The following is a 25365-nucleotide window of genomic DNA, read 5'->3' as shown; positions in this document are numbered from 1 at the left end:
TTATCCACAGTCACTGTAATTTGATAGATAAGGCTATATGCCCTGTTGAGGACAGGCAATTAACGGCTCCATAATCTGAATTTCTTCAGATTATGAACTATAATTCTTCTGGTTACTGTCTCCTCAGTATTCACTATGCTTCTGGGAAACGGAACCCTTCTTTGTTCAGGTAGCGCAGACCAACATCCTGAGGTGATGGCTCTGACTTCCTACGTAGAGGCCGTGTCAAACTGAGTGCTGTGCCTGAAGCCCCATCAAGGAATAAGTATAGAAACTTGACACAGCAGAAAAAAAGGTACAGACAGTCTGTAACTGCAGGTGGGAAAAGGGGAAAAGGAAAAACTCCCCCAGGAAGAGGCCTAATTCAAGATAGCAGAAACTATGGAAAAGTGAAGACTGGGGGGGGGGGGGGGGGATAAACAACACAACCATAAAAACAAACAAACAACAAAGAAGCGAGGGGTTCACAGGGTCACCCAGGTTGGAGGAGACCTCCAAGGTCACCAGGCCCAGCCCCTGGCCTAGCACCAGGTCTGTCAGACACCATCGCTCCGGCACGGGGAGGCGCTGTTTGAATGTCACAGCTACACGGGGCCTCCCCCAGCTGAGGCAGGAGGCAGGAGCCACTCCCCTCCTGCAGAGCGCAGAGCACGCCACAGCCCGGCCGCCAAGCCGCACGGGAAACACTGGCAGTCGCGGTGCTCGCTCGGGCTCTCCTCACAGGCGACCTGGGGCCGCTCCACTCAGGCCTAACGAGACCGCGGCGCTGCCCAGGAGCGGCCCCAGGGCCGGCGGCGGCACCCCCGGAGGGCGCAGCCCCTCATTGGCCGGGCCGCCTCCTGCCGCGGGCTCTGATTGGTTCAGCCCCCCGCCCCGCCCCGCCCCGCGGCCGGGCCGCCGGCTGTCAGTGCCGCGTGCGCGTCCCCGCGTGCCGCAGGAGGCCCCCGCGAGGCGTCCGGGCGGGGCCGCGCGGTGCTGGGCGCACGGCGCGCCCGGGGACTCGGCTCTCCCGACAGCTGATTTGCCGGCGCGGCTGCGAATCGAGAGTGAGGGCGGAGCTCTTCGGCGTCGCGCTGACAGAGGGAGTTAAGCCCCGCCTTCTTCCGCTTCCGACTGGATAGCTGAGCTGTCCTGTTCTTTTTCTTTTTCTTTTCTATTGGGCAGCACCACTGTCAATCGCGGCGCGGGGCGGGAACTAGCGCGAGACGACAGTAGGCGGGAGCAGAACAAACCCCGCTCAGGGATTGGTCTAAAAGCCATCAGTTCGCGAGCCCCTTTTCTGCGACTGGCTCTCCTGGCCGTCAATCAAACGCGCGGGCGGGCGACCTGACCTCGCGGGGGCGGGACCAACTTACTGACGCTCTGATGGGCCTCTTCGGCCGTCCGTCTGCCCCTGCCCGCCGCCGATTGGCCGGGCGCGCCGTCATTCCGGCGCCGTCAGCCCGCCGATTGGACGGCAGTGGGGGAGGCGGGGGCGTCGCGCGGCGGCTGCGCGGGGGGACGCGGCGGGGAGGGACGGGCCCGGAATTATTTTTATTTCTTTGTTTCCAGCGGGGGGAAGAAAAAAAAAAAAAAAAAGAAAAAGAAAAAAGGCAAAAACAAACAAACAAACAAAAAAAAACACCAAAAACCGGAGCCGCCCCGCCCCCACCCCGCGCAGGGAGGCGCCCCGCGGGGCCCGGATGCTGCAGCCGTGAGCGGGGCCGGGCCCGGGCCGGCGGCATGAAGCGGCGCAGCGCCGAGTGCAGCAAACTGCGGCGGCCGCTGAAGCGGAACCGCATCGCCGAGGGCATCTACGGCAGGTACCGAGCGGCGGGGGGGCAGCGCCCCGCGCCCCGCGCCCCGCCCCGCCGCGGCCCGGAGCTGCTGGCCAGGGTCCTGCCGCCGCCCCCGGGGGGGGGGTGGGCTGGGGCTGGGGCCCCCCCATGTTCGCGGTGCCCTGCGCAGGGCCGGCCGGGAGCCCTATGGCGGCCCCCGCGGGCAGCCCCAGGCGGTCGGCCGAGGCTCCCGGCGGCGTGGCGCTGGCACGGGCGGGGGCCGGGAGCCGCTGAGGGCTCGCCGGGCGCGGAGCGGAGCGGGCCGGGCCGGCGGCTTCGTGCGTGCGGAGCCCGGCCCGGGGCCCCCGGCGCTGCCTGCCCGTGGGCCCGTTCGGGGCGGTTGTGAGGGGGTTGTCCGGGGGCTCTGCCGGCCTGAGCCAGGAGGGCGAGTCGGGTAGCAACGCGATCGTAACGCGTTTCTGAGGAACGAGGAGTTTGTTGCCGTGGAGGGCAGCGAGGGGACCTTTGGCAGCTGTGGTAAGGACAGGGTCCCCGCTCTGCTTTGAGTTTGGGTTATCCGTGCAGCTGCTGGGAACTTGAGCCTGTAATTCAGAGATGTTGTGCACAGGTAGCGTCCCGTGCACCTATAGATTTCTAAATTAGTGAAATTACTCTAGATACTATAGCCATTTACTCAATTTATCTTAATTGCTACCCTCCGTTTGTACAATCCCAGTAAATGCAGTTATCAGTAGGGAGCATCATAGTGATACAAACAACACAGCCAGGCTGAACAAATAGCATGATTGGGATACTTGAATCTTTTAGGATTTTTGTTTGTTTTTTAAATTAAGAGCAATCTTCCCATCCTTGTTCCGTGGTGCAGTTCCCCTGGTCCAGTCTTTCAGTGCAGAGCTAGTCACAACTGTCCCAGGCAGACACATGCGAACGTAACAGAGTTGCAAAGCTGGAGAGTTTTGGAGCAGTTGAAGGAATGAGAGAACTGGACTCTGATGGCAGGCTTCACTACAGGTGCTAATCTGTAACAGTGTACAAGAAGTGATAGAAAAATATTTTCTAATCACAAAACAGTCAGAAACGTAAAATACTGGGTTGCATTGAAAAATTAATATCCTGGCTCTTTCCACATTGCTTTTATACCAGCTTCTGCTGTATCCTTTTAAACAAGCTTTCCTAAGGGCTCACTGCCTTTCTTACTTGGAATTACACAGCTGTAGTTCTTACTTTCCTCAGTGTTCACTCTGTAAATTTAATGGCCTCAGCCCTTCATAAAGACTTCCAAAGTTATTTGTGAATAATCTTCCGTTCCCCACCTCTACCTTCTCCATCAAATTTTCAACAGCTGCACAATATTATGTGCAGCCGTGATAAAGACTTAGGCCGTTTAGAAGTACTACAGAACTGTAGCATTGTACAGTGGAATACTGTACTGTACTGTGATACTTTTCCGCAGAAAGAGTGTTGTTATCATTAAAACCTTACTGTGCCTTCAGTAGATCTCCCGAAGTAACAAATGGTTGGTAGGCAGGGATCACCAGATCTTTCGTTTCCTTAGTTCATGTGCAAAATTTTGCCTTTGTGCTTCTCAAGCTGTCTGTTGCTATTGTTCTATAACATGTGAGTGCCTAACATCTTATGCCTTTGACACTGCTCACGCATTAATACTACAGTTGTTAATTGAAGTGTTCATTGCAGCTTGTCATCGGTTAAGCAATTAAAGTTTGCTTGTTACTGCTTCTTTCTATGTATCCCAGTCCTCATACCGGATCTATTTGAAATCCTCTGCCTTTATTTTGGTACTGGTTGTTTTGTCTCTACACAGTCATGTCGGCAGTTCGTACCAATTTGGTAGCTGATTACGTTTTGATTGCAATCCCACTTGCAATTGGCCTAACTTCCACATCAGCTGACTTCTGCTCCCTGTCGTGGATTTTCAGACTGTGGTCCTTAAATGCTCTGTGTTCCTTTAGTGCTGGGATTTTTTTTTAGCCCTATGTATATTGCTTTTTATCACACGCATTACCTGGGCTGGCAGCCAAGTGAATGCATAGGAGAATGTGTATGTGTCTGTCATCTCCCAGTGGTGACTGAGATACCTGCTCGTGGGATAAGGGCAGTTCATGCCCCCGGGCATCTAATAGCATCTAATGGGGTGGCATTTCTTGATATCGGGATGTCTGTGCTAAGATACTGACGTGGTTCTGCATACTACCTAACTTCTGATATAGCTTATTTCCAAGGACCTGATTTTGGATTCTGCCAACAGCTAAATAAACTGTAAGGAAGAAACAGTTCACTACTAACCGTGGCCTCTTCTTAGGCTTTATTTTTAAACCCATGATGATTCTTCCTACTGATTTATTCTGGCACTTTTTTTTTTTTTTTTTTTTTCCCTCATGTAGAAAGCTTATTAAAAAAAAAAAAAAGTTATTCCTAAACTGCCCCTGAGGTCTGTAACAAACAAACAGCGCTACCTTTTGTGGCTTTAGACTTGAGAACTGAATTTAAGTTAGTTTACGTTTAAATGTATTCTGTTATGTAAACCATAATGGTACGTGTGTTACCTCTTCGTTCTGCCAGTAACTTTCATTCCATGCACACTGCAGGTCCTCTTGATTTATTTCATATGTTCTGGACTGGTGTTTTCAGCTGAGTTACCACAGTGGGGTGATAGCTTCTCTTGTTCCAGCACTACAATACTGATTGCTGATTATATACCTGTGGTTCAGCCAGACTGATACACTTGCTTCCAGAATTACTGAAAACAGTTCTCTGTTTTGTCTACCAACACTTACATTTCCATGGTTCAGTGATTTGTGTGTTCTGTACTGTATCGAGATACTGAATAAGTAGTTGGGGAGACTTCCTGGGATTCTTTCCTTTTGGAAAACTGACTTGGCAAGTATTTTGCATAATAGTTTCCAGTATGCATACCACGTCCCAGCAGTCATGTTTTCCCTCTTGCATACATGCCGTGCTCATTCCGCACTGCTTTTCTATCCACTAATGATAGTTGTGTGTGTATGTAAACACACGCATATGTATAATGCTTTTTCCTTTGAAAATTTCCACTGGTATTCATCATAGAATTACGGAATGGTTTGGGTTGGAAGGCCTTTAAAGACCATCTAGTTCCAATGCCCCTGCCGTGGGCAGGGACACCTCCCACCAGCTTGGCTTTGGGCACTGCCAGGTGTGGGGCAGCCACAGCTGCTCGGGGTAGCCTGGGACAGGGCCTCACTGACCTCATAGTGAAGAGTTTCTTCCTTATAGCTAATCTAAACCTACCCTCTTTTATTTTAAAGCCATTATGCCTGTCCAGGTAGATGATGTCAGTTGCTCTCCCCTTATCCCCGTGCAGTGACCCCATCACAGAAGGCCACCAGATTTGTCAGGCATGATCTGCCCTTAGCAAGGCCATGCTGGCTGTCACTGGGCACAGCCTTATTTTCCACGTGCCTTAGCGTTGTTTCTAGGAGGATCTGCTCCCTGATCTTGCCCAGCACAGAGGTGAGACTGCCCGGCCTGTAGTTCCCTGCGTCTTCTCTTTTTCTCTTTTCAAAATGGGGGTGGTGTTTCCTCTTTTCCAGTCACTGGGAACTTCACAGGACTGCCACAACTTCTCAAATGTGACGGGCAGTGGCTTAGCAACTACATCCGCCAGCTCGCTCATGAGCAGTGGATGCATCGCATCAGGCTCAATCAACATGTGCACGTTCAGGTTCCTTAGGTGGTCTTGAACCTCCCTCACTGTGGATGTTCAGTAAGCATCCCAGGCATCCCAAATGTTCTGTCTGGCATCGGATCGGTAACCCTGAGACTGTGGTTGCTGACCGTTTGGTAATTTCATATGTGTGTTAAACTTCACCTTTGCAAAGTCTGCCTCTGCATTCAGTGTCCTGCTCGTCTCAAGATGCAGTCTACAGCACTGTAATTATATCATGAGTCAGGCTGCAAAATGAAGTGTTCCATCAGCTCAGCTGAGATTCACTTTGCAGTATGTGGGGCAGGGCTTCAGATACTAGTGGGATGGAACAGAGGCTTCATTTGCTATCAGTTTGGATTTGGGGTACCTAATTGTTTTTACTTCCATCGTTGGTTTTTGTTCATTTTTTTTTTTTAATGCTTTGACATTACAGCAAGAACAGTATCTAATTCTATGGGGCAGTGAAAAGAGAGGAAAGAACAAGAAGAATGGAAAAAAAATAAAGAGGAAATGCCATCTGGCACTTGAGTGGGGAGGATGGAGGAAAAGTAAGGCGGACAAATAGTTATTTGAAAATTCAAAGAGGGAGAATTGACCTTTTAATGGAATTTGCAGTACTGTTACCACTGCTCTGTCCAGTTCAGTACCCTGTTCTCCTCATCAATGTGTTCATCCTTCCCCCTTAGCCCCCACCTTGTATTACGTTACAAGACTTGATACGATATGCTAGTTTTATAGGGGAAGCCTTGTCCTTAAGCCTCAGACAGATCACTGAAATCAGCTTTTTTGATGTGTCAGAAAATTAATCATCCAGATTTTAGGCATTTCTTTGCAACCAATTTAGGCGTACAACCTTCCTCCCCCTGTACTGAGAACCAACTCAGAACTATAACTGGCATCATGGAATATGTTTGAGCCTTCCTAGTGGTGTGAGGGCTCATGAGGTTAGAAGGCACCTCTACCTAACGAATGGTGCTTCTCAGTGAGGACACTGACACAGCAGCTATAAAAATTGGAAAAAGGTGTGGATGTGCCCAGAAAGATCAGTGAATATCCGAGGTTCACAGGCACTAAACAGCTGGTGCTGGATTCCAGAGGAGCACTGGCTGGCTGGGGTGTAGGATGAGCATGTTGGAAGGGAGGCACACTGGGGACAGCGACTACATACCAATAGGAAAGCAGAGAAAGGAGAAATGGTGTCTGGAAGGAATTGGGAGACTGAAGAGCAACGATGAAGTAGGAGTGGCTAGAAGAAAGCAGAGAAAGGGAAGAGGGCTATGGCTAGATTGTTTGTCTTTTATTTGTGCAATCTCATTTGAAGGGTCTGTCATATTAAGCAAAAGAACAGAAGAGTGATCAGCCTGTCAAAATGAGAGCTCTGCTACCTGTTTTTCTCTAGGGTTGCATCCTTGGTGGACGTTTCTGAGCTATCACTAATTGAAGTGTTCACCAGAGGGGGGGCTTTTCATTAAGCACTTGTAAATTAACCTTTAAACTGCGTGCTAGTCAGTAACAGCAAGTCTTGGTGTGCACCAGCCCTTTATAGAAGAAGGGAAGTCGAGATTTTTGCTCCTTTCTTCCTCCTCCTAAGAGCCACTGCTGCCTGCAGCCCCCAGTGTGCCGCAGGGACACCTGAGCTGGTTTTAGCCTGGCGGTGTAGGTGGCCGTGCCGGAGCTCAGCACAGTTCGCGGAGCTGGCCCACCCAGAGCGGGGAGCTGATGCCTGCAGCCTGCCACCAGTCCCGGGTTTAAAGCTTGGGTTGAATTCTGGGCTGCAGGCTGATGTGGATGCAGCCCTCTGGATGGACGGGGGGCAGCGTGCCCCGTTGTCAGGAGTCACTGGAGTAGTCTGAGTGCAGTCCCTTGAAATGTTTTAGTGTGCGTGTCTGCACGCGGGCCCGTGCAGGTGAAGACGTGAACAGAATGTCTTGCACAGCAGTGAGCTTCATTGTTGAGATAACAGAAGTGGATGAAGGTTTTTATAAAAGGAAGAAACTTTCATGCGTCTTCAGTCTTATTCTCACGAAACTCTTCATTGCTTTTGAGCCCTTCAGATGGCCAAGAAGCAGGATCTGTACTGCTGGGCGAGCCTTACTGCAATCATTGCATTGTTACAATTCCACTTTGAAACGGGGGGAGCCTCAGCATGGCCTCTGGGTTTGATAGGAGTGGAATGTGACCGTAATCTTATTCAGCACGTGCTTTAACTTGGATTGGCACCTAACAGCTGAATTAGTTCCGACAATTCTGTGTTGCTAAGAAAAATCCAGTCTCTGCGGATTTCAGTGGCAGAAAAGCGTGCAACAGCCATCACTTGAACCCGGGAAAAAGCGCCTGCACAGCTGCTCTGCCAGCCGAGCAGCCAAAATGGTGATTGCCCACACGAGCCGCCCTTCTGCTTGTGCTCGGAGCCGCACTCGTGCGGTTCGGCAACGTGGCCAAAGCGAGAGGCGGGGGGGGTGCCGGTGCCGGGGGGCGGCCGGGCCCCAGGCCCGCAGCGGGACGAGGTCGCTGGGGGGCGGCCGCTGCTCGGAGCCTGCCCGGGGGCTGTGTCGGCAGCAGCCCCTGCCGGCCGCGGGCCTCGCCGCAAGCCCGCTGCCTTTTCTGCCCTGCTCAGCCCGCGGGCTGTGCCTTTCTTCCAGCGGTGCGGTGCTGAGGGGCGCTGTGCGGTGCTGCGGGGTTAAGCCGCAGCGCAGTCGGAGCGTTGTCTGGGCGGAGGACGGCAGTGTGTGCAAGCACAGCCCACCGGGACGGGGTTTTTGCTGTGGCTTTCATACATACCTTGTTGTAGTCTCATGTAGCTTCGTTCCTCTACAAGAGCAGTTTTCAACTAAATGCCTGGGACTGGTTCCATAAACACTGAAAAAAGCTGAGTCTGACTTTCCTAGGTGTGCACGTCATTAATTTCCGTGCCATTCAAGAGGCTACAGGAAGCACTTTTACTTCTTTGCGTATTCATTTCAGTCCCACTATGTTAAACTCCAGATATATTGTTTTTCAGATTCCACTACAAGTGGAGAAAACACCTTCAAAAAGGGGGGGGGGGGGCAGAGGTAGGTTAAGTGTAGGAATATGTACTTACTGTGTCCTAGACTTCTGAAATGCATTTTCTCTAGACTCTGTTGTTAAGAATTAGTACGAATTTAAAGCGTGTACTTGCAAGTACACCAGAGAGCATGTATGTGTTATTGTAGCATATATTAGGTTCCACCTCAGAAATTCTTCTCAGGGGCTCTAGTCACAGTGAAAACCTTGGAACTGGGCTCTTTGGGGGACAGCCTGATGGCACACAGTAAGTGAGAGTAGCTAAGCAAAAGGTTTTTTTGGTGGGTAAAGAGGTAAGGCCAGGTCAGTTGATAAATGTCTTTTTCAGGGACATGCAGTTAATCTTTGATGGAGGAAATGATTTGCAAGCGTTTCCTTGGTGTTGGCAGATGAAAAATAAATTGCAACTTCTTGCAAAAATCATATCAGTTGTATGAGTTTGAAACTTCGTCACTATCATTTGAAGGATTGGAAAGGTTTGTGAAATACAGAGAGGACTGGATCTTATTAAAGGTTTCCTAAGGAGAAACATTCAGAATAGCTCTACATCATGCACGGAGCAAAAGTACGTGCAACAGTTTAGCAATAAGACCAGTAAAAATAAAATTAAAAAAAAAAAAAAGTTTCCCTGATAATAGCCTTTCTTTCTGTGTTTTCCTTCATCATCTTGAGACGAAACTTTATCTGAAGTGCATCGAGCAGGTTGTTCTACCTGATCTGGTGGGAGGTAGAGAACACTTTTCACAGAAGTCCCCTGTTGTGTATCTTCTCTGATGTTCTGAATTCCTTCCTCAAAAAGCCACGTCAAATTTCTGCGCTCCTCGTGGACCCTACCTGGCATAGCGTGTGCTGACTCTTGGCAACATAGCAATAACTGTCCCAGGGCAAAGTTCTGCTGGTTATGTTGGAAGTGTGATACAGAGGGAACAATAAGTTACTAAAAGGAAAAACTGTCCTTAGTTTTAAATATATATTAAAAACAAAGCAAAAATAACTTTGTTATGAGCCAGTGTAGTGCAAGAAGGTTGCTTTTTGATGAACTGCAGTGATATACTAGGTCTCCGGGCTTTGGTGGAAAAGGGTTTTTGCTTGCTCCTTTGTAGCAGAATGGATTGGGCTTATCCCTCAAGTGCTCCTGTATTAGTGATGATCTCAAAATAATTTGACCTTTGTAGCCAAGATAGATCATTAATGGTTCAAAATCATGGATTAAGAATAAGGGAGTGTAGCTTTAAAATAATCAAAAGAAAAACAAAAAAGTGGTCTCAAGACTCATGTGCCTCCATTTTTTTTAAATGGATCTATCTACTTGAATATGGGTATTGTCATATATAACCCTTTGACAATTCAGTGTCAACACGCTAACTGCTATAGTTACAGGTTTAGATTATATCCAAATTTGTTGATAGTGCAGTTTATGTTAAATGTGGAAAATGAATAGTCTGAGGAAGGGAATACAGAATCTTCTAAGCTGCAGGTACAAGAGACTACGAACTGAAAGGGAGGTGTTTCAGCTGTGACAGCATCCCTATTTGCAGGATTGCTTTGTAAAAATACAGTGCAAAGCTAAAGAGAGGTTGTCGCTGAATGTCTTGTAAGAGCAACAAGCCTTCTATAAAGGCTCTTCTAAAATAAAAATATAAATAACTTCATTAGACGGGGCTCAATTTTAACGTAATAAAGCTACCTGTTTTGTAAAGTAATTTTGAATGAAATTTTCTTACCTGTATTACAGTTGCCTCCAGTTCTTATTCCTGAACATTTAATTAAAAAAATAATAAAAAAGTTATTCTGTTTTATTCTTTCTATTGAAACACTGATTGAAATTACTTTTCTTTTGCTTTACAGTACCTTTCTGTATCTGAAGTTCCTAGTAGTGTGGGCACTAGTACTGCTAGCAGATTTTGTCCTGGAGTTCAGATTTGAGTATCTGTGGCCATTCTGGCTCTTCATCAGGAGTGTTTATGATTCTTTCAGATACCAAGGTTTGGTAAGTATAACGTAGAATTACTGTGATGTTTCAGCGTAAATGCCATGTTACACAACTAACTTATTAGCAGTTTTGATCACTTTAACAAGAAGAGGAATTTTCAAGTGACTAAATGATCTGTGCTCAACTCTTGTCTCTCTCAGACTTCCTTTTTCATCTGTGGCAGGTGGAAGTGAAATACATAGCTATCAAACTACTTGCTATAGGCAAATATTGTTTGAATTTATGAGATCAACGAATTTATTGAGATCCCTGTATAACAGATTTTCTTTAATAGAATACAAAAGACTTTTAAAATACTTATTACTTTCAGAGAGTAAATTACACTGCTGATTTTGATTTTTATTTTTTTTTTAATTTAATATTTTGCCAGGAGGTTATAGTAATGATAATACTACGTGAACAGTTGTAAATATAGTCTTCAAACGAAGTAGTAAGGAATGAATATAGCTGTTTGGAGACTTTTTGGAAGAGCAGGCAGGAAACAAGTATTCTCGAGTTCTACATGTTGTCCTTTCATTGGATAAGTTTGTATTGTCATCACCTAGACTGCCCCACTTCTTTACCCCAGTTATAAACAACACTAGTGTTTCCATGTTGAAATCACTGTGGTGTCACCATTAAAAAATAAAATGATGTTTGCTGTAATAAACTGAAACACTATTCTTCTCCCCTACCCTTCCTTTCTTTTAGGCCTTTTCAGTATTTTTTGTCTGTGTAGCATTCACATCAAATATAATATGTCTGCTCTTCATACCAATACAATGGCTGTTTTTTGCTGCCAGCACGTATGTATGGGTACAGTATGTCTGGCACACAGGTAGGTCACTATTCTTTAACTAAAATTTACTAATTTGAATATATATCTTACAGTCTTCAGTAGCATGTGGAAACTCTCTTCTATTTGTTAACACATTTGCTTTAATGTACTTTTGTTATAGTAATTTTGTTGGTGTTGTTATCTTTAGTATGCTTATGTGCAATTGATACTTCTCTGGGTGCATCTTCTAGAAGTCATTTAATGACTGACTGATGGAGTTGATGGTGTAGAAGCAGGAATTCCAGACTAATAAAAAATATTTTTTTCCAACTTCAAAACACTTCTGTAGCAGCTCTACAAATACTGATCAAATGCAAAAAAAAAAGTGAAATGACGTAACACTCATTCCAATCAGACAGCATGTTAGTCAAATAAAGGAAAATTACCACATTTTCAGTTCTTCTTTATCAAATCTTTGTGCCATGTGGATTCAGCTTCAGATCAAAAAGGTTTCTAATACCAATTTTGTTATTAACTCTTACTGCGGTTGTGATAATGGTTGCTCGAACGGTCTGAGACACATGGAGAAATTTTCTTCCCTGACTTTTTTTTCTCATCCTTAAGGTTGTCATTGTTGATTGTTTTTAGAAATCCTGGAGTTCTGGTGCAGCAGTTGGGTTTGGGAGATGGTTTAGTTTACATGAGTGTTAGTACTTGACATGAGTTATGTATCTGTCTTTCCTTGGTCAAAAAAAGTTGCAGGATAGCATGGATCATTTCTCAGCTTACAGGTGAAAGCAGTCATCTTTTTGACAAGTTAGTCATTTATAATAATGACAGCATGGGAGCTAGTGGGAGAGACTATGAACCAGTTGCTGTCCAACATAAAGAAAATTTAATTTAAACAACAACAACAAACCAACCCTGGAGTTCTTTTTAGGGTTATATTAAGACATTAAAATTATATCTGAAGTTGTTCTCAGAGCAGATGTTTAGAAACCATAAGGGGAAAACGTGGTGGGCCAGTTCTAACTCTAGTTATTTAGCTCTTTTAATATTTTGCTGCAACCTTAGGAATTAATCTTTTTCAATGCTCATCTAAATTAAGGGGGATTTGGTCTTCTTTTTTTACTGAAGTTATGATCTTTTTAGGTGGTAGGTCTACCTAGTTGAAACATTCAGTCCTGATTAGCTGAGAGTTTTTACTATGGGTTTCTAACTCATGTAGAAGGTTATTCAGGAGAGACCAAAGCATCAGGTCCTCAAAAAAATACTCTTTTGCATTTGAGACTTGTTTCCAAATAAGTACAAAGTATGTTGATATCAGTGCATAATCAAAGACTTCATTTATTTTTCTGAAGCTTGTGGCATGCAAGTGGAATTGAATTGTTGAATTTTATAGTGGCTATATTACAGGCAACAGTGTTGGTTTCCATTGGCCAAGAGGACTATGACCTTAGCTTTGGCTACTGTTTTATGTTGTTACCAGTAGTGCTAGAGAGAGAAATCTGGAAATCAGTAGTGTCCTCAGTGTCTCTGTGCTGTAGAGGTCTGAGTCAGATACCGTTGTCTGCACTGCTGTTTATGGAGTAACCAGTACCATGCTTCCTCGCTCCTGTTTTCTCAGCTGACTCGCTCGCTGCTGGTACTAAGCTATACCTAACTTGGAGTGCAAAAGTAGTCCAAGCACACCACTTCTGACTCAAAGATCATAAGCTGTAACATTACCTCATCTTCTGCAGATTCTTCCACTTGTGTTCCTTGTCTGTATACAGCGTTGTGCCAAGCTATTTCATTAGCTGTACATCTGTTATTTTTCACTGGTGACTTGTAAAAGTAATAAAGCAAGATAAGGAGACAAAAGTTCAGAGTTGTTTTAAAATAAAGACATCTTAGATACTTTATTATGCAAAAAAAAAAAAAACCTCTTGCAATTCTATTTATATATGTCTGGAAATTTTCCTTGACTTTTGGAATCTTTTAAAAATAACTTTGAAATATCTGCTGCTTGTAATGTTACTAAGATGTTCCTCTTCTTCCCCCCTCCGCTCAATAGAGAGGGGTGTGTGTTTACCAACAGTATCACTGTGGATACTTTTCGTTTATATCGAAGCGGCAATTAGATTTAAAGATTTAAAAAACTTCCATGTAGATCTTTGTCGTCCATTTGCAGCACACTGGTAAGTTGTATTTTTTTTTCTCCTTTTTTTTTTTTTTTTAACTTTTATTTTGCCAGAAAATTTGATGTTCAGGGTTTGACAGTTTAATTCACCCCTCTCACAGCTGTCATTAAATATTCCATGCAAAATGTAAACACTAACCAAGCACAGTTGTTCTGAAAATACAGTTCTTGTGAACTGTAGGGAATTTGTAGCATGGATATTCCTAGCATTTTTTGAAAGTTCTTGCTATTCATTTATAAATTTTATATAGATGATAACGAATATATAATAAAAGTAGCATAACAATAATTTCACTGATAATTTATGCATTCCATTAAGAATTTTATTTTTTTTCCAGTGACAAAGCACTCCTCTGTCCCCCTACAATGATAATGGTTCTCATGACTGTCTAATTTCATAATTTACCAGAGAAGGTGAATAAGCTTCAGCTTGAAAGTGTTGTCAGAAAGCAAAACAATCAAAGAAACCCTACTTACTACAATAGTTCCTTGTAACTGAAAAGAGTGACTTCAGGCAGAAGACATAACTACAGAGTATCCATACCTAGAAGAAATGCACTTTTAACTCCATACGTTTTTAACATAGTGTGCATCAATCATATTAGGTTTAAGACGTGTTCTTGGGGTCATTCGGTCCAGTTTGCTGTGATACAGTCTTCAATAAATTAGGCATCTGTCATTTTAATTTATATTATCTGCATCGCGCAACAAGTCCCTTAAACACTAAGTTAATTCTATATCAGCCTACAAAAGCAGTTTAGGAACTGTGAAAAAAGGTCTTTCTGTTGCTGAGCTGGATGCAAACATTTCGGATTGTCATCAGTGTTTTAAAATCGTAGCTGCAGCTGACTTTACCCAGTATTACATAGAAGTGTTTGCAGAGATCATATCAGGTGCATGTGCAAATGATTCCTGCATTCTGGAAGCATACTTAGAAATGCAATTTGCACAAAGCCAATACTGAGCAAAGAGTGAGAAGACTCCAATAGTTAATACAGTCATCTGCATCTGAGTTTTGCCCTGATCTAGGACACCTTCAGTGTTCAGAATGCAAATTCATGGTGCTTTGTTAAAATATTTGCCAGAGATGTATGTATTTATATACAGGGATGGTTGTTCACTCCTCAAGTATCCCTGTTAATAAGTAAACTAGCATGATTTGTTGGCATTCTGTATTGCTTGTGAAAACTGCAGAAAATAAGAATATTTAATTCTACGTGGTGAAGCTGGTATAAATAATTCCAAAGTTCTGCCACCCTTCTGTCATCCTTGTAAACAACTGGAAAGGCAGAGCCTGGCTGAAAGTGAGGATTTTTTTCGTACCTTACCTGTCAGTAAGATAAGTGGGAGAAATAAATTAGAGATTAGAAGTTGTTTACTTCTACCTTTAAGGTCAGTCTTCTAAACCAGGAATTCTCAAAAGCCATTCACTGCCCACAAGAGGTGTCTTAATTGTGGTCACCCTCAACAGCGCCTGGTGGTTATTGAGGCTGTACCTCCAGGGATCCTTCTAGCTGTGGCAGGGCTGGGTGATGGAAGGGTGCTCTAGCTCACAGACTTGGTCCCCACCAGAAGTGCAGTAGCCCCAGAGCTGTATGTTCCAGCATCTTTGTCAGCTCCTATTTCTCAGCCTGTGTTGCAGTAAGAAGGTATCACAGGGCCTGTTGCAGAGGCAATCTTTTGCAAAACCATTGCTTTGTCTCTACAGAGCGGTGGAAAAGGCATATATGTTCTTAATTTCGAGTGTGAAGGGATGGGACTAAGAATCAGTTTCTCCTTTCAGTCTTCTGGTTAGATGTTTATTATGCATCTCCCAGCTTAATATATATTAAATGTCCCTTTAGGGGAACTTAGGAACTTCTGTTGTAGTTGGCTGTTATCTCCGTAACGGATGTGTAATTTGTACTTGTCTGAGAGCTGTCTTTGCTATGCATAGTGCAGCTACATTGTTATAACCTTTTAATCTATGCTACAGTTAATTGCTGTCTGTAACAAACCATAATTTTATCTTGGTAATGTCATCTCTACACTTTAAAATATATCTTTATTGTAGTACAGCAAAAAAGTTTCATATATTGCTTCCTATGAAAAGTTATAATCCATATGTATTCGCAGCTTTTGGGTTTGTTTATTTGCTGTTATGATTACATTTTGAATAACAAAGTTGCTTTTTCCTAGTATTGGCTACCCTGTTGTGACTTTGGGCTTTGGCTTTAAAAGTTATGTCAGCTACAAAATGCGTTTAAGAAAACAAAAAGAAGTTCAGAAAGAGAATGAGTTCTACATGCAGCTTCTCCAGCAAGCTCTGCCCCCAGAACAGCAGATGCTACAAAGGCAAGAGAGGGAGGCAGAGGAAGGTAAACTGTACTTATTACTTAATATTTGCTATTATCACCTGCAATTAAAAAAAAAAACAACACAAAAAGCCTGCTGAAGAACTGCTTCTCTAGTCCGTGTTGTTATGATGTGAGTGTTGTGAGTTTAGAGGAGACAGAAATTAAACTTTTGGCAGTGGTTAATATGACAGTAGAAACGAATTATGTTCTGTCTAATTAGTTTCTTACTAGGAACAACATCAATCTAGTAGGCAGCGCTCTATGAAGATGGAATTATTATTATTAAACATCTAGGTTACTCTTTGCTGTCTGTAAAGTGGAAAAAAATCTGAAATTGTCACATGGCTTCTATTGTTTTTTTTGTTGTTGTTTTGTTTTGTTTTGCTAAATAGACTCTAATGATTATCATCTGCATATTTTTCTATGTCGTGATGTTGATGGATTCTAATAAACTATTTTTTTATTTTGGTATTACAGCCAAAGGATTATCTGAGATGGATTCCTCAATACTTTTGCAGCACAATGGAGGCATTCCAACCAATAAAAAAGTATCTGCAACATTGCCAGAGCTAGAATATAGAGAAAAGGGAAAAGAAAAGGACAAGGATGCTAAGAAACACAACCTTGGAATAAATAATAATATTTTGCAACCTGTAGACTCTAAAATACAGGAAATTGAATATATGGAAAACCATATCAATAGTAAAAGATTAAATAATGATCTTGTAGGAAGTACAGAAAACCTCTTAAAAGAGGACTCATGCACTGCCTCTTCCAAAAATTACAAAAATGTTAGTGGAGTTGTGAACTCCTCGCCTCGCAGTCACAGTGCAACTAATGGGAGCATCCCTTCATCATCTACTAAAAATGAGAAAAAACAGAAATGTCCAAGCAAGAGCCCAAGTGCACATAAGGACTTAATGGAAAATTGTATTCCTAATAACCAGCTAAGCAAACCAGATGCATTGGTGAGGTAAGTTTGATTTGAGCATTTTATAACAGCCTTCTTCAACCTCTCTGGGTGCAAGTACATTGGATATGCTTTTTTATTGTTTGTCTTTGGAAAATGTAATTTATGATCTCGTAAAGAAAACAGAATTTTCTAGGAATGAAATAAGATAGCAAGGAGATGGTCCTCTTGGGTTCTGTTCCTGACTTTTGCCTGTGGTTTGCTATGCAACCTTGAGCAAATTGCTTGCTTTCTACCTCAGTGTGTGATACTGGCCTACCTCACAAGGGTGTCATGAGTCTTAGTATCTGTGACAGTCATTTGATAGAAGGTGTGAGAAAAACATGGAGAATCATTATTTTAGAGCTCAGTGGATGTATTCTTGACAAATGTTCCTAGGAGTGACCTTTACATCTCCGGGGAATTCGGTGGGTTTTCATGCCTGAACTAGTTTTGGTTTTTACTTTGGTGGTGATGCCGTTTTACCCCTCCGAAGTGTTTGGCATTTGGTTTAGTCTTCATCTTACAAGTACACTTCATTTTACAAGTGATACGATGGGACTGAGGAAAGTGGAGAACAGAAAATAAAAAGCATCGGGAATGTAAGGCAGAAATCTGTGAGATCTCTTCCTCCAAGCCTTTTTCAGGCCATTGTCAATATAGTGCATAGACTGTTCAGAAACAGAGTAACCTTTCAAAATGCCAACTACTTCAAACAATTCTGTGCAGAAGAAAAATAAGTAACTCAGCTTCTTGCCTATGCATTATTGTCATTTTGGTAATAAAAAATGCTCTGCGGAACTGCTGGCAGTAGTCTGGTACTGAGAGTGGGAGAGCCTCAGTGCTGTGTGATTGCGTTGGCAGCTTCAAAGAAGTAGGTTCCCTTCAGGGGATGGATGCCTGTGGCTTATGCCAACAGATTGGGCAAGAAGAGAACAAATTTAAAAAAAACGTGTCTCTTAGAGAAGCTCTCAAGTGCCCTCTGGGTGATTTAAAACTTTAGGTGAATAATATAGATTGTTTTTAATTTGTGTGCAATTACCAGATGATTATGGAGATGAATTAATTGAGTAAGCAAGGGCGTGCTATTCATCAAACAGTTACCAATACTTAGAAGTATTAACTCAGCCTGAGTTGTCACTAAGTTGGTCTGTCAGTCTTCCAAGAAGCACTTGGAAAAATGCTCTGTCTTGCAGGTGATTGTTCATTGGTCTTCTCTGTTACTGAGATCAGTAAAGGTAGGCAGTGGTGCTAAAAGAAAGAAAATCCCTAAATTTCTGTTTATACTGATGACAAACTGAAAGAAATTGACCTTGGTTGTATAAGCAGCCCAATGTAATAATCCACAGCTAAATCTTCATTTTAAAAACAATTGTGTTTCAAAATTACTTGAAGTTTGTACAGCAACAGAGAAAATTTCTTCTAGAACTCAAATTGTCCCCCTTTGTAAATAGGAAAAAATATTTTTCCAATAAGCCTGGAAATAAGAGACTTAAGCAGAAAATGAAATAGTAGAAACAATAATAGTATTATTTTGTCATTTTGTGTCACTTATTGTGTCATTTCTCACTATAGCAAGTCATACAGACCGTTACAGGGAGAAGGAAGGAAAACTCTCACCAATCTGTGCTTGCAGCGGCAAAGCTTTTTTTTTTTTTTTTTTTTTTAAAGAAATTGTATCAGTTTACCCTGATGAAGTACTTCCACTTTAGAAATGGGGCAACAGAGAAGTGGCTTTTTTTTGTTTTGTTTTTCTTTTAATCTCCTTGTATTGTCCTGAAAATGATGGATGACCTCTATATACAGAGAAGAGCTTTTAACTCCTCTTTTACAGCAGAAATTTAGGCTAAAAATATTTGCCTAGACTTCATAAGATGGGTGAGCATACAGTTAGAGATGTAAAAAGTACAGAGAATGCAAAAAGTACATATTTTGGAGGGGAAATTACGACTTTTTTTTAATGAAATTGTATCTAATTTTGGCAGGTCTGGTGTCCTGACGAGAAAAGCCAACTAGGACACATTTGGTTCTTACATTCTGATGGATTACTAACTTCCTAATTCATTTTGGATAGCCAGGAAAATTCGTTTGCTCTATAAATTGCAGGAAAATGTCTGCTATAGTATTGGATTGTATTTCTGAGAGTAGGCATCCTTTCTGCTCACCTTTGTGTGCACTCCACAGATCATAGAGGCTTCCACTTTCTTTACAGTGCAGTCTGGACCAGTCCTGCGAGCTTTGCAGGTACAGAGCCCTCGCTGAAACTGCCACAAAAGCTGTGAACCAGATGGCTTAAGTTGGAATAGTTGTGAATACCCTGTTACCAAAAATACTAATTCAGCTTGTAGTGTGCCAGCTCCTGACTTACTCAGGCATTACTTAATCAGGGCCTCTTTTTCTGGGTTTCTAAATATCTGTAATAAATCCAGATGTATCATATTTGAGCAAGTTTAACATAGTTGTAGATATAGGCAGAACAGTGTTTACAGCTGTCATTCTTTCACTGGTACCACTTTATTGTAGAGTGGTATATTGAAATTGTTTATGAATGCTTGTCAATATGAAGTGTGTGCATGTGATTTATGTGCATAGCTTTTATGAACTTTTGTTAATATTTATGAAAATGTATGTTAAAACCAATCAGTTGTTGATATGCAACAGTTAACGCTTCTGACAACGTTAATAATTTTGCTCTTTGCAAAACACTTAGTCTCTGTTTATTAGAAGATTTTAATTGGACTCTTACATTGTCAGCCAGTGACTGTCCAGCTCTACCACCTAACACACTGAACACACAGACCCCCATGAAAATTCATACTTAATATCATCTGCTGATGGATTTTCCATTTTTGGCTTGTGTGTGATGGTTAAATGGATGAATGAATCTTTGGTAATGTTTTCAAATTCTTTTTCTCCTACAACAGAGTGCAAGATGTTGAAGTGATTTGTGGTCTTCATTATGAAATGTTCATTTGCTTAGTACGATTACTATTTGCCTAGTAAGGTTTTTTTGTTTGTTTGTTTTTTACATATACCTTTGACCCTGATTTATACTATATTAAAAGAAATTTGTCTATACTTTCTAGTTCTACGGCCCTAGAGGTAAGCTCAAAGAACAGTGTAGTACAGCTGCAGAATGTAGGATCTGAGCATCTGAGTTTTTTGCTGTTAGTTCATCCCAGTAGACTTCTTTGGTTGAGTTTCAGCCTGTTACAGATACTCTTCTATGAAATTCCAAAAGTTCAGTGATTCCACATTTAACCTCTTGATTTGTTCAAACAGGATGACATCATGCCTTGTGCTGTCACATCGCACACTGGCATTTTAGGTTGAGATTTTCCTGCATTGAAGCCCAAAAAAGTGAAGTGTCTCATTATGAAGACAAAGAGCTATAACCTTTAATCTGGAGTATTGAATGTCACTAAGAGCAGTTCATTCTGGCTTTTGTGACTATTTTCCCCAAATCGTAATGTTCAACTAGCATTAAGTCTATGGAACTTCAGGAAATAAAAACATCTTTCTTCTTTATAACCATTTAAAAACTTAAATTGATAACTGACAGGGCAAATGAGGATAGCACGCGAATGACTGAGAGGCACACAAAAAGAGTTTGTGACAGTGCTTGCAGAACATGATTTGATTGATGTATTTTTTTTATTCTAAGAAGCAATAATCTAATTTTAAAAATGTGGGGAAAAATGAAGGTGAGCTGGGTGACTCTTCAGAAACTGGTGCTTTGTTTAACCAATTCTAGATGAAAATATTTTAATTAATAAGCTTCCATGAGTCTTCAAAACTTTCCAAGGCTACAATAACTGTGTAGCAGATGGTCTGTGTTCAGGAGGAATTAAAACTAAATTTGCTGACTCCTGAATTGTGGATAACTTAACACGTACTTTTTGTTTAAAGTGTACATCTTGTACTTCAAGAAAGACAAAAATGTTTAGTGAGAACTCACAAGTGCACTCCATAGCTCAGCTATTGCTAACAATTTGAGAAACGTAAAACGAGTTCATCTGTTCATCTGTCAGCATTTACAGTTTCTCAATTTCAATTTACTATCAGTTTTATTTCTACTTTGAGTGGAAAATGTAGTTCCATAGGATGTTTTACAATGCTGCAGTGCAGTGCATGGAGAAAAGCTAAATTCCTGTGGGGAGTTATAAATTGTGTGTATAGCTGTACATAGAGTTATATATGTATAGTAACACAGATTATTCAACAAAGAGAGACGTAATTTCTTAGTTGTTCAAGTAAGGAGGGTTTAGGGAGGCAGATAGTATGATGTTTACTCTGCGCTTATTTTTATATAATGTGCTTGAACCTTTGTGTATCTGGGAAGTTGAAATTGTCTTCTAAAATTGTCTATCTTAGGTTGGAACAAGATATTAAAAAGTTAAAGGCTGACCTGCAAGCAAGCAGGCAGATCGAACAGGAGCTACGTAGTCAGATCAGTTCTTTGACTAACACAGAGCGGGGAATTCGGTCTGAAATTGGACAGCTACGGCAAGAAAATGAACTGCTCCAGAACAAGTACGTGTTTCTGCAAATCTGTGTAAATTAGTTGCTGATGACTGTAGTTTACTAGAAGGGAAGTATTATGTTAAAACTCTACAAAATTTAAGGTGCTTGCCTGCAAGTAAAGCAAGACCTAATTGAGACTAGTGACTGGAATTTATGTTTAGTAAATGAACTCCTCTGTTAAATTCTATACCTGCTACCTTCCAGATTGCACAACGCTGTACAAATGAAACAAAAAGACAAGCAAATGATCAGCCAGTTGGAGAAGAAACTAAAGGCAGAGCAAGAGGCAAGAGCCTTTGTAGAAAAACAATTAATGGAAGAAAAGAAAAGAAAGAAGTTGGAAGAAGCAACAGCTGCACGTGCTGTTGCGTTTGCTGCTGCTACAAGGTAGTTGGTTCTAATGTAGAAGCAACCTCAGGTCCAGAAAATGTTTGAAATGTAGCTGTTGTCACTAAGATGCACTTTTTACCATTGTGTACATAAAGGAGTAGTTTGTATTCAACCTTTTTTTTTTTTTTTTTTTTTAAAAAAAGCTTTATTTTTGTTGAGGTTTGTTTGTGTTAAGACAGTGGGAGGATGGGGAGGTCACCTTCCATTAAGTTCAGTCTAAGTACTCTTATCCGTTAAATGCAGGATGATGAATACACTCTAAATCATTGGTTCTACGTTGATTGTATTAGCAGAGGGCTATTGTGCCCTGTGGATTAGTCCTCTTATGAGGAATATCCCATTTCATGTGGGGACTGTGAATCAAAGTTGTGTGCTGTGTCCTTTTGGCAAAAATTCTGTCTTTATCTCAAATCTCAAAAATATTGTAATCTAGCCAGTGACTACCAGTGCTCAGCACAGTGATGTTTCAGTAGTAATGTAGGTGCATAGATGTAAAGCTTTTCAAGATGAAAGCATGGCAGAAGTACAGATGACTGCAGTGTTCCTAATGTCTAAAAATAATTATTTCTGCTTTTCTATTCTCCATAGTTCATAAATGTTCCAAGCAATTTCCTAGTACTTGAGGCATAACATTAGGTAACTCCTTGCAGCTTGTTGCATTGTTGCCATAAGGGAAATTCACTTGCTGAAAATAACAAAGTTCGTTTCCTCTTTTTATCCTTCAATATTTATATTAATTTTTCATGTTATAAACAATTCAGGATTGTCAGCCACATTATTTTTTTTTCACAGTCTTCCCTTTTATTGTTTTTCCTACAGAGGAGAATGTACTGAAACTTTACGGAATCGTATCCGAGAGCTGGAGACAGAGTGCAAGAAGCTAACAATTGACATAAAGCTGAAAGAAGATCAGATACGAGAACTAGAAATGAAAGTTCAGGTAAAAAGAAAGTACCAGGGGCTTAGGTCAGCTCACAATGAGTGCTTTCAGACCCCTGAAACTGGTGAATATCCATAAGAGGCAATCAACACCTTTAAGTATTAATCTCTTCAGATGTTTTTCTTCCTTGTCTTACATCAGGGTTTGTAAGAATATGGGTATGAGAAGTGTTAATCGTCTCATTTCCATACCACTCAATTATTTGAATGATTTAGATTTTTCTTTTCTCAGAACCAATGGTCTGGATAGACTGAGGAGAATATACATGTAATTTCCACAACATCTTTCCTATAATGTGAGGAACTTGTAGCCAGTCTACATCATTATAAATTTCATTGTTGGCAAGTAGGATTGCTTACTCAATGTAGTCATAATCACTAGCCAGGCTTGGATTTTTTGGTGAAGGTGTTTGGATATTCAGCACAGTTAGGTTCAGTGTGGGAGGTATGCTGAGATAAAGAAATGCCTCTCATGACACAGTCAAAATAGCTTAAAATGTGGTGCTTGTTTAGTATCACTTTTAACTCTCTAGCAAGAGGTTAGTCCCCATTCTAGCCATTTTCCTTGTGGGAAATGTTTTCATATTCCACAGCTTAGCTCTTTGTGCTTCCACGAGAGTACCGTACAGCTTCACAGCTGGCTCTTGGAACTGATGAGGTGGATTTCGGGCGGGGGGGGGGTGTCTTGATGATACAGATCATAGAGGGCTGAGAAGCAGAATGAGTGGTACTTGATCACTGTGCTGAAATTATTCTTTGTACAATATGGCTTTAATCACTTATGTGATGGTCATGTGTTACTGGAGGTAATATTACAGTGTCCTCAATTAACTGTCATCTTAATTTTACAGTATTAATACCAAGCCCAGTAGTGGTGTGCTGTGAGGAAGAGAAAGACTTCTCGGTATATCTCATGTGTGAAGTCTATATGAATAACATTTGTCCCAATTACTCCTACAGGAACTGCGGAAGTACAAGGAAAACGAGAAGGATACGGAGGTGTTAATGTCAGCTCTTTCAGCCATGCAGGATAAAACACAGCACTTAGAGAACAGCCTGAGCGCAGAGACAAGAATCAAGTTGGATCTGTTCTCTGCATTAGGAGATGCAAAACGGCAGCTGGAGATTGCCCAAGGTAATATGGGATAGTTTAATTCAACTCAGTAGTATAGACTGGAATGGTGAAAACATGACAGAACATCGTGCCTTTTTATGTAGGGTTGTGCTGCGGTCCACACTCAGGAAAGCTTGCAGTGGGATTTTGTCTTATAAATCATTTTGAATGTGAGCCTAAGCTTTCCAATTGATTTAATTTCCCCAGGTTATTGAACTAAGCTGATAAATATCAAGACAGTGTTTTAATTTAGTTTTTGATGATTTTTCTGCATTTTCATGAACCCTAAAGCCTGAAGAACTTCTTTTAAAGAGCTAGAAGATAAAACAGTAGTTGCCATCTATTAAGCCCTTGCATGGAATCTTAATAGCATGTTGATACTCCTGAAATAAATTCAGCCTAAATGTGGGAAAAAAAAAAAAAAAAAAAAAAAAAAAAACACAAATAAAACGGTGTCTTACACTTCATGTCATGGGGTAAGCAGCTGACGCTGGCGTCTGTCTTTGGCTGCCGTTGCAGCCACCAGAGGGAGCGTTAAGCCAGTATAAAAGCTCTTGCCAGACTATCCTTTGTTCAGCCGTGCAAACCCTGAAGGAAAATTAAATAACCTTTTGATTTAGCATCCATTTGATTTCCTTGCAGAAGCTTGTTTGGTTGCAGGAAAATCTGATTAGAGTAAGAATGTCTTTTGTTCTCATTTCATTGGTGTTTCTCTTTACATAGTTACAGAAATTGATGTAATAATTTTATGAGTGTCTACAAAGGGAGTTTTGAAAAATGGTGAGAATAGGACAGTTTTGAAAATAAGGAAAATAACACATTTAATAAGCTTCTGCTTGTAAAATATGAACTGGAAAGTGCAGAAAAAAGTGAGCCACAGAAATAACATTTTGGTATTGTGCAGCTGTGAATCCAAACAATGCAATATCTAATATAAGTGCCGTGTCTACTTGCATTATGTGGTAACTAGAGATAATTAAACATAACTCACCAACACACACTGGCAGTTGCATGAGTTGTGCTTTCACTGGTATATAATATCAAAAAACTGAATGTCTTCTGGGTGTTTTAGATAAATGGTGGAGGGCAAAAACATACAGCTGGTTCTAAGTGATGCAATTTGTTGTTTCAGGGCAAATCATTCAAAAAGATCAGGAAATCAAGGACCTAAAACAGAAGATTGCAGAAGTTATGGCAGTAATGCCCAGCATAACATACACTGCAGCCACCAGCACTCTGAGTCCTGTTTCCCCACATTACTCCTCCAAATTTGTGGAGACCAGCCCTTCTGGACTTGATCCCAATGCCTCCGTTTATCAGCCCATGAAGAAATGAATGCCAATTTTCTTTTTGCCCAGTAATTTTGTCATGCTGAAGGCTTCACACAGGAGTGTCTCTTGCAGTCAAGATGAAATTGTATTGTGTGAGACTGTATTCGTTGTCATTTAAAACAGGAAAAAAGAACATCTGGATTGACTAGAACTGCCCATCAGTTTTTCTTGTAAATTTTTAGAAAACCTCACAGAACTTTTGCGATTTATTTTCCTTGGCCAATGCATTAAAAATAATTCTTGGATTTCAAATAGCCAATTTTGCCTTCTTATGTACTCCTGCATGGTTTCCTCTTGAAAAATACAGGGCTTTGCTTGATT

The 25365-nt window shown here is 41.7% G+C and overlaps 1 protein-coding gene across 2 annotated transcripts; it reads left to right on the top strand.

Annotated features, from left to right (window-relative positions):
- Positions 1-1488: 1488 nt before the first annotated feature.
- On the top strand, positions 1489-25365 carry MACO1 (macoilin 1). 2 transcript variants are annotated; one of them, XM_084300472.1, is made up of 11 exons: positions 1489-1802; positions 10378-10519; positions 11213-11339; positions 13336-13459; positions 15640-15818; positions 16275-16770; positions 21121-21279; positions 21475-21657; positions 22480-22600; positions 23560-23734; positions 24846-25365. In XM_084300472.1, the coding sequence occupies exons 1-11, from the start codon at positions 1723-1725 to the stop codon at positions 25046-25048; spliced, it is 1989 nt and encodes a 662-aa protein (XP_084156598.1). In that variant the 5' UTR covers positions 1489-1722; the 3' UTR covers positions 25049-25365. The 2 variants fall into 2 exon arrangements, with proteins under 2 accessions (XP_084156598.1, XP_084156599.1); XM_084300473.1 differs by lacking the exon at positions 1489-1802 and adding an exon at positions 2682-2789.

The sequence above is a fragment of the Netta rufina genome (genome assembly GCF_964035555.1).
Source record: "Netta rufina genome assembly, chromosome: 23".
NCBI classification, from domain to species: Eukaryota; Metazoa; Chordata; class Aves; order Anseriformes; family Anatidae; genus Netta; species Netta rufina.
Note: the sequence above shows the minus strand (reverse complement) of the source record. Positions and strands in the feature narration are given on the sequence as shown.